Here is a 9,397-nt window from a genome sequence, read left to right as displayed (position 1 = left end):
TTTTTTTTTTTTTGAGACAAAGCCTCACTCTGTTGCCTAGGCTATTGTGCCGTGGTCACCCTATCTCACAGCAATCTCCAGCTTCTGGGCTCAAGCAATTCTCTTGCCTCAGCTGCCTCAGTAGCTGGGACTACAGGTGCCTATCACCAGGCTTGGCTAGTTTTTCTATTTTTAGTAGAGACAGTCTCTCTCTTGCTTAGGCTTGTCTTAAACTCCTGAGCTCAAGGGATCCTCATACCTCAGCCTCCCAGAGTGTTAAGATTACAGGCAGGAGGGACCGTGCCTGGCAAGAAACGCAAATTCTTGGGCCCCACCCCAGACCTATGGTTTGGAAACTCTAGGGGTGGAACCCAGCAGGGTTTGAGACCCACTGGTCTATGGGCAGGAACTGAGTTGATTGTCTAAGATGGGGGTGGACATAGCTCAGCCTCCTTCATCTGTCTGGTAGAGAGGCTTCTCCCCAACCTGACTTGGTCACAGCGTGTCTGTTCAAGCTTCTGACGCCCTTCTCCCTGCTGTTGTGAGATGTGGATGATGTAATGTGGCATTAGAATGACAGCAGTGCCATTTACTGAGTGCTTACCATGTGCACAGACAACCTCCTGAAGCAGGTGCTGCGTACATTCTCATCCCCATTTTTCAGACAAGTAAACTAAGGATCAGGCAGTTGGAGTGACTTGCCCAAGCTCACATTTGCATGAACAGCAGCAGCAGAAGCCACCGACTCTGAAGCCCTAAGCATTTAGCCAGCATGCTGTGCTGTTTCTAGTCTGCCACCGTATGGCAGTGGTGTCACACATGTCAATCTCCTTGTGGCAGCCCAGTCATTAACTGCCTGTAACAACAGCGGTATATTCTGAGAAATGTGTCATTAGGCAATTTCACTGTTGTGCCAACATCACAGAGTGTACTTACATAAACCCAGATGGCCTACTGCTCACCTAGGCTACATAGGACAGCTCTTGCTCTAGGGCTACAAGCCTGAATGCTGTGTTACTGTCCTGACTACTGGAGGCCGTTGTAACAGCTGGGAGTATTTGTTTATCTAGCCGTATTTAGACACAGAAAAGATAAAGTAAGTATATGGTATGGGAGGTGAAAATAGCACCCCTGTTGGGCAGCTCCGTTGGAATCTGTCATTGACAAAAACATTGTTATGTGGCGCATGGCTGTCCTTGCCCTTGAATCTTTGTATCAAGGTCTACCTCTAGGGGAACTCTGAAATATTGCCCAAGTCCACTGCAGCCCAGGAGCTGCTGGGCAATCATTCCTTCTGTGTCCTCCCTGCCCAGGTTCATGGCCACTAGTGACCTGATGTGTGAGTTGCAGAAGGATTCCATCCAGCTGGATGAGGACAGTGAGCGCAAGGTGGTGAAGATGCTGCTCAGGCTCCTGGAGGACAAGAACGGTGAGGTACAGAACCTGGCCGTCAAGTGGTGAGTGTCGGCCTTGGCCTTGGTGGGGACGGGGAGCACCCCAGGAGTCCCGGCCTCTGAGGGGAGAATGGCTGAGCAGCTCTTGTTGGGTAGTGCCTTAGACTGGGTTTCCCCAGAATTAGATGCTGAGACAAGGATTCAAGTATGAGTGTATTTGGAGGTGGTGCCTGGACACTTGGTAGAGGAGACAGGAAGTGAGGCAGGGAAAGGAAGACAGCCAGTGAAGGGCGCGTTACAAAGTCACCACTGTGGGCGATTAGCTTAACCCCATTGGGAACCGCTGGGACACAGTATAGGACATGCCCTCTTGGAGTTTTCCCACCCAAAGAGTGAGGGAGCTGGGACATTAATTGTTGGTCTTTGGTTGAGGGCTACCCCTGGAGTAGGATAGAAAGTTATTCACTTCCTGACACCTCCAGCCAGAGAAAGCGCTCACACAGAGATGCAGGCAGCCAGACGGTCAGGCTGACCTGCACTAGAGAGGAAGGGCTGAGGATTGAGGGTAGGGTCCCAAAAGCCTTGGCCCTGGGGATTGTGAGGTTGTGATTGTGAGACCTCGGTCAGTTACCTCCAGAGTAGAAGAAGTAAGATGTGGTGTGTGCAGAGGACTTGAGAATGGCAAGGGTCAAAGGTCAACAGGGTGAGAGAATGGGGGCACCACCATTCAAACTACACTCTGAGCTGGGCACAGGCATCTTCTGGGGCATGTTAATGAATTATAACTTGATCTCAAGAGCAGAGAGAATTCATGCAGCAACATGATGCAGTCAGGAGGTATGGTGTCCCAGCAGCAGAACCGACATACCTTTTCATAACAAGCAATTTGTAATGCCCTTTTCCTATTTTCAAATATCAAATGAAATTCATGCATAATAAAACCTACTTCTGCAAAAGAAGTTTCATACAAAACAATAGATATATAATGCCCTAACAGGGGTGTCCAATCTCCTTGTTCTGTGCCACAAACTAGAGCAATAAGAGTTGCCTTGGGCATCACATTAAATACACAAACACTAAGGATAGCTGATGAGCAAAACAAAAGGTTTGTGGATACTTTTCAGGATATCTGACAACACAGATAAGCAAAACAATCCTCAAAAAATCAGCATGTGGGTGGTGCTTGTTGCTCAGTGGGGAGGACGCTGGCCCCATGTACTGAGGGTGGCTGGTTCAAATCCAGCCCTGGCCAAACTGCAACAAAAAAATAGCTGGGCATTGTGGTGGGCATCTGTAGCCCCAGCTACTTGGGGCTGAGGCAAGAGAATCACCTAAGCCCAGGAGTTGGAGGTTGCTGTGAGCTGTGACTCCATAGTACTCTACCCAGGGCAATAAAGTAAAACTCTGCCTCTAAAAAAAAAAATCAGCATGTGCTGGTGGGCCACAGGTTGGATGCCCCTGTAATTTTTTTTTTTTTTTGAGACAGGAGACTCAAGCTGTCCCCCTGGGTAGAGTGCTGTGGCATCTCAGCTCACAGAACCTCCAACTCCTGGGCTCAAGCGAGTCTCCTGCCTCTGCCTCCCAAGTAGCTGGGACCACAGGCGCCTGCCACAATGCCCGGCTATTTTTTGGTTGCAGCCATCATTGTTGTTTGGCGGGCCCAGACTGGATTTGAACCCGCCACCTTGGGTGTACATGGCTGGCGCCTTAGCCACTTGAGCCACAGGCGCCGAGCCGATGCCCCTGTAATTTAAAGGAAACAGAAGGAACATAGTGTATAGTAGTGTGTGTTTCAGTACGTAAATGCCTGGGCACCGGTAGAAATGACAATAAAGTTACCAGAAGCCTGCACCCAGGCGTGAACTCATAGGCAGAGATGAATACAGGTTCAGGGGTACTGGGGGCTCAGGTATCACAAGCAGCATTGCTCTTAGTGGTGAGATTTTTTTCAAAGTGGTAACCATCTTCCAGTAAAATTTCCAAGAAAACAAAGTACAGTCTTCCTTTAGTTTACCTCATAACTGTGTTCTTGGAAAATCTAGAGTACAATATATTAAAGCAGTGCAGGCCAGGCGTGGTGGCTCACACCTGCAATCCCAGTGCTTTAGGAGGCCAAGGCAGGAGGATCACTGGAGGCCAGGAGTTCGAGAGCAGTGTAAACAACATAGCAAGATCCCGCTTCTACAAGCAATTACAAAATTAGCCAGGCATGGTGGTGTACACCTGTAATCCCAGCTACTCAGGAGGTTGAGGCTGGAGAATTACTTGAGCCCAAGAATTGGAGGTTGCAGTGAGCTAGATGATGCTACTTCACTCTCACCTGAGAAACTGAAAGAGACCCTGCCTCAACCTCCCCGCTGCAAGTACTTTGTGTTTATATGTAAAATGAAAATTCTAGACTCAGGTAATTACAGGAAGGCTTTTTGTATAGAATGCCCAGTGGGATGTTAGAAACTATTTCTTGGCTTTGTTCTTTATTTTTCTGTTGCCGTGGATAGAGTGCCATGGCATCACAACTCCTCAAACTCTTAGACTCAAGAGATCCTCTTGTCTCAGTTTTTCTATTTTTTTTGTAGAGACAGAGTCTCACTTTATTGTACTCAGTAGAGTGCTGTGTCGTCACAGCTCACAGCAACCTCCAACTCTTGGCCTTAGGCGATTCTCTTGAACTACAGGCACCCACCACAATCAGTTTTTCTATTTTTAAGTAGAGACAGGGTTTTGCTCTTGCTTAGGCTGGTCTCAAACTCCTGAGCTCAAGCAGTCAGCCTTTGCTAGGATCATAGGCATGAGCTTACAGATTGTAGGATTACGCATGCAGCATAGTAGAAACTTGCTGAACAACACAGTGCTTTATGTTGTAATATTGTCTTTCTGTTCCTGCCCCCACCATCAAAGCCAGAAGTGCCTACCCTATAGTGATCATGACCAAAGCCCAGTAAGTTGGTAGTATCACCCCTTTTGGCAACCAATGCTACAGGAGGTAGGATAGAGGGCTTGGTGACTATGTAGATGGAGGAAGAAGCCAGAGAGCAAAGGTTTGAAAAGGAGTATGCATTGCAGTCATCTGGGGTGCTTGTGGAAACTGTATACCCTGCCCAGAGATGCAGATGCAGATTCAGGGGACTGAGGGGGAAAGGAGAGGGAGCTGAGATGGAAGGATGAGAACATAGCACTCTAGAATCTGCATTCTGATGACACCCCCAACATCTGAGAACCATCCTTTAGGGCAAAGCTTCTCAGATTTGGCTGCATGTTAGAGTCACCTGGAGAATTTTTAAAAGTCCCGCCATCCAGGCCAGGTCAGGTGGCTCATGCCTATAATCCTAACACTCTGGGAGGCCATGGTGGATCGATCCCCTGAGCTCACAAGTTCGAGACTAGCCGGAGCCAGAGCCAGACCTTGTCTCTAAAAATAGCCAGGCGTTATGGCAGGTGCCTGTAGTTCCAACTACTCGGGAGGCTGAGGCAAGAGAATCACTTGAGCCCAAGAGTTTGAGGTTGCTGCGAGCACTGTACCAAGGGCAACAAAGTAAGACTCTTTCTCAAGAAAATAAAGTCCCACCATCCAGGCCACCTGAAATCAATTACAGTAGATCCTCTGTAAGTTGACCATCCCAAGGACTATAACAAACTGGTCAACATCTGGAGGTGACCAACATAAGGAACTAGGCCTGCTGTAGCAATATGTACATGTGGTGCATGTCTGGTCTGTGAAAATTTGGTCAACTTAAGGAGGTGGTCAGTGTAGGGAGGGGGTCAACTATGGAGATTCTACTGTAACTAAAGACTTTTCTGAGGGCAGCGCCCAGGTAAACATTTTTCAAAGGCCTCAGGTCATGGCAGTGTGCAGCCACCATTGAGAACCGGGGGTCAGGGGCTGGGGGTCAGGGGCTAGGTGCAGTGGCTTGTGCCTGTAATCCTAGCACTTGGGAGGCTGAGGCAGGTGAATTGCCTGAGCTGACAGGTTCAAGACCAGCCTGAGCCAGAGCGAGACCTCATCTCTCAAAAATAGCCGAGTGTTGTGGCAGGCACCTATAGTCCCAGCTACCTAGGAGGCTGAGACAAGAGAATCACCTAAGCCAGGAGTTTGAGGTTGCTGTGAGCTAAGATGCCACGGTACTCTACCAAGGGTGACAGAGTGAGACTCTGTCTCAAAAAAAAGAGAACTGGTGGTCTAGTACCATTTTTTTTTGTTGTTGTAGTTTTTGGTTGGGGCTGGGTTTGAACCCACCACCTCCAGCATATGGAGCTGACGCCTTACTCCCTTGAGCCACAGGCACCACCCATGTCTAGCACCGTTTTTAAACTGCACGTACATTTGAACCACCTGGGGACCTGGTGGAACTGCAGGATCCTGGGAAGGACCTGAGATTGTGCCCCAAACAAGTTCCCAGGTGACAATGATGATGCTGATCCACAGAGTTTGAGAAGCAAGATAAGGCAGAGCTTCTCAAAGTGTGGTCCCTGGATCAGCACCAATTGGGAACTTGAATTCTGGGGGTGGGGCCTGGCAATCTGTGTTTTAACAAGTCCTCCCAGGGACTGTAATGCGGGCTTAAGTTTGAGAACCATTGTTTGGCCATCTTTTGAGATGCAAAACAGAGAAAGCCAAGTAGATTTGAGAGGTGCCAGGAAGCTAGTAGGTGCACAGCCAGAGGATACCTCTCTTTCTGGCAAAACAGAGGAACCCTTGTAGAGTGAAGCCTTTTCCTCAGCACATGTGGCCCTAGGAGCATGAGGGGACCTAAGGGGGCACCCTGATTCAGGCTGAGCCTCAGGCTTTTGGACTGAACTTCCACCTTCCCTCCCTGCTCAGCCTGGGTCCCCTGGTGGGCAAAGTGAAGGAGTACCAGGTGGAGACCATCGTGGATGCCCTCTGTGCCAACATGCGCTCAGACAAGGAGCAGCTCCGAGACATCGCGGGCATTGGCCTCAAGACTGTACTCTTGGAGCTCCCCCCTGCAGCCACAGGTACCCAGCACCTAGCACCAGGACTAGGTGCTGTTATTATTTATCCTAGTTTATGGTTAAAAAACTGAGGCTCAGAGGGATGAGGGGACTTACCTAAGGTCACTCAGCTAGTAGGTGGCAGAGAATCCAAATGGGCTCTATTGTCAGGAATGCTTCTTGTAGCCCAAGTAATGTAAGCTGTGGCAGTTTAAAGAAATACACGATAATTCTAAGGGAATCAGCTACTCCATTTTTGTGGCAGTTCCTTTTTGTTTTTGTTGAGACAGAGTCCCACCCTATACCCTGAGCAGAGTGCAGTGGCATCATAGCTCACTGCAACCTCAGACTCAGGCTGTGGACATCCTGCTGTCTCAGCCTCTGCTGGGATTACAGGTGTGGGGCCACGGCACCCAGCTGGGGTTTTCCTTTTTTTTTTTTTTTCATTTTGAGACAGAGTCTCGCTTTGTGGCCCTCAGTAGAGTGCCATGGTGTCACAGCTCAAGCAACCTCAAACTCTTGGGCTTAAGTGATTCTCTTGCCTCAGCCTCCCAAGTAGCTGGGACTACAGGTGCCCACCACAGCACCAAGCTATTTTTTTGTTGCAGTTGTCATTGTTGTTTTAGCAGGCTGGGCTGGGTTCAAACCCACCACCCTTGGTGCATGTGACCGGTGCCATAACCACTGTGCTACAGGCGCGAAGCCAGTGTTGGGTTCTCACTGTTGCTCAGACAAGTCTCGAACTGCTGAGCTCAAGCCATTCTCCTGCCTCAGCCTCCCACAGTGCTGGGATTACAGGTGTGAGGCACTGCACATGGCTGGGTCATTCTTTTAGTGGCTTAGTATTGACGGGGTTGTCCCTTGTCCGTATCTCCTCCCCTTTATAAGAAAAACATTTTTCCAGAAGTCCCCAGAAGACCTCTATTTATAGAAGTGGATCACATGGCCACTCTTAGCAGTAAGGGAAGCAGGAAAGGAAATGTTTAATTTTTCCCACCTCCCCAGTGGAAGTGCACCAGGAAGAAGGGGTTGAGGGTGGGTGGGCCAGCCCAGATCTCAGCCATTGGGTCCTCAATGCCACTCGCTAACTCCTTTAACCTTGGACCATGGGAGCCCTGACTTCCCTGAATCAGTAGGACTCTAGGAATGAGAGCTCAGGAACACAGCCAGGGGTGGAGGCTGCCTCTTTCTCCAGGCCAGGGCCTCATTGTGCCTGCCTTGTGCCCTGTGCAGGCTCTGGGCTGGCCACCAACGTGTGCCGGAAGATCACAGGCCAGCTCACCAGTGCCATCGCCCAGCAGGAAGATGTGGCTGTGCAGCTAGAAGCCCTGGACATCCTCTCTGACATGCTGAGCAGGTGCAGGAGGTCCCCATGGGCAATGAGGAGGAAGGGATAAAAGGGGACAGGGAGAGACTCAAACCCACAGATCCAGAACCTGCTACACACTGGGCCTGTTCTTGGGGCTCCTTAATCACTGCAGTAACCCTGCAAAGAAAAACTTGACTGTCACCATTTCACAGCCCCTGAGAGGTGGCATGGTCTACCCTAGGTCATGCTGTCCATAAAACCTCCCACAACTTCAGTACCTACTCTGCAGCCAGAAAAATGTCAGGTGCTGGACTATTTCTAGGAGTATGGAGTTGGATCAGTCTCATTTGCTCCCAGGGAAGAGTTCACAGACAACATAAAACTTGGCCTGGCCCAGCAGCTCACACCTGTAATCTCAGCAGTCCAGAAGGCTGAGGCAGAAGGATCACTTCAGGCTAGGAGTTCAAGACCAGCCTGGGCAATAAATGAGACCCCCATCTCTAAAAAATATTATCTTGGGATGGTGGCAATTGTTCCCAGTTGCACTCTATCCTGGGTAACAGCGCAAGACTCTGTCTCTAGAATAAAATAAAACTATGAATGTACTCCCTAAGAACAGAGCTGATAGAAGTTCACAGGAGCCCCCCAACCAGCTGGGGGTAGAGAACCTTCCTAGAGAGGCTTCTGCTAGAGCTGAGCCTTCAAGGGGGGCAGAACTTAGCTGGGTATGGGTGAGCTTAACGGGGATGCTGCAGAGAAGACTATCCCCGCCTAGAGGGGAAAGGCAGGAGAAGACTGCTTGTGCCTGGCAGTCACAGAACTGGGCTGTCAGGTGGAGAGCTGAGTGTGGAGGGCGGGGCAGGAGTCATTGTAGGTTTCACAGTGATCTTTCCCTCTGCACTGTGGCAAGTAGTTGGGAGGGGACTGACCAAGCAGGGAACTGGTTAAGTACCTTCTGTGAGCAGGTGAATTTAGGTTATATTGAGGAGGTAGACTACCCCAGGACATGGACTGGATGAGACTAGGCAGTGACTTGAGGATGACCCCTAGGGTCTGTCCTTAGTAGCTGAGGGGTCAGACAGAGGGCCTACAATGGGTGGGGTGCACTCTGGGACCAGGAGCTGGGATGTAGGGAGGTGATGAATTCATTTAGCCTCATGTTGGATTTGAAGAAGGCACCCACTCAACCTTTCATTCCCTGTGGGCAGGTCCTGGGTCTGGCTTCCAACACAGCCCCGTTCCGTGCCAGGTGAACAAGCAAATACATAAACGAAACCTTCACCAGGAGAGGGGCATGGCCTGGGCATAGAGATATGGGAGGATAAGGTCTGTAAGCTCATGTGGAGTAGGAGGGGAAAAGGTTTCAGGCTTGTTTGAGGGTAGGGATAGAAGCTACTGAGGCAGCCAGGGGCTGTGTTCCATGTGTGCAGAAACCATTCTCTGGTGTTGTGTCTGGTCAGGAGCCCAGAGCTCAGTTTATCCAAAGGGCTCTAAGGAACCATAGAAGGAGTTAAACAGAGGAGTTACCACTTCAGAAGTAGATATTAGGGCTCGGCGCCTGTGGCTCAAGTGGCTAAGGCGCCAGCCACGTACACCCAAGGTGGAGGGTTCGAATCCAGCCCGGGCCCGCCAAACAACAATGATGGCTGCAACCAAAAAATAGCCGGGCGTTGTGGTGGACGCCTGTGGTCCCAGCTACTTGGGAGGCTGAGGCAGGAGACTCGCTTGAGCCCAGGAGTTGGAGGTTGCTGTGAGCTGAGATGCC

General features: G+C 50.1%; 1 protein-coding gene across 2 annotated transcripts in view; it reads left to right on the top strand.

The window, feature by feature from the left end:
* The window catches only part of CAND2 (cullin associated and neddylation dissociated 2 (putative)), a 38,287-nt gene that overhangs the window by 6,404 nt on the left and 22,486 nt on the right, over positions 1 to 9,397 (top strand). The window contains exons 2-4 of one of the 2 annotated variants that reach the window (XM_003796234.2): positions 1,293 to 1,436; positions 6,193 to 6,347; positions 7,557 to 7,680. In XM_003796234.2, coding sequence (XP_003796282.1) covers positions 1,293 to 1,436; positions 6,193 to 6,347; positions 7,557 to 7,680 — 423 coding nt within the window. The remainder of the gene's footprint in view (positions 1 to 1,292; positions 1,437 to 6,192; positions 6,348 to 7,556; positions 7,681 to 9,397) is intronic. The other variant, XM_012809231.1, reaches the window with a different exon arrangement.

This window comes from Otolemur garnettii, unplaced genomic scaffold (genome assembly GCF_000181295.1).
Source record: "Otolemur garnettii isolate 467f Iridium unplaced genomic scaffold, OtoGar3 scaffold00101, whole genome shotgun sequence".
Taxonomy (NCBI): Eukaryota; Metazoa; Chordata; class Mammalia; order Primates; family Galagidae; genus Otolemur; species Otolemur garnettii.
This window is presented reverse-complemented; position numbering and strand designations above follow the sequence as displayed.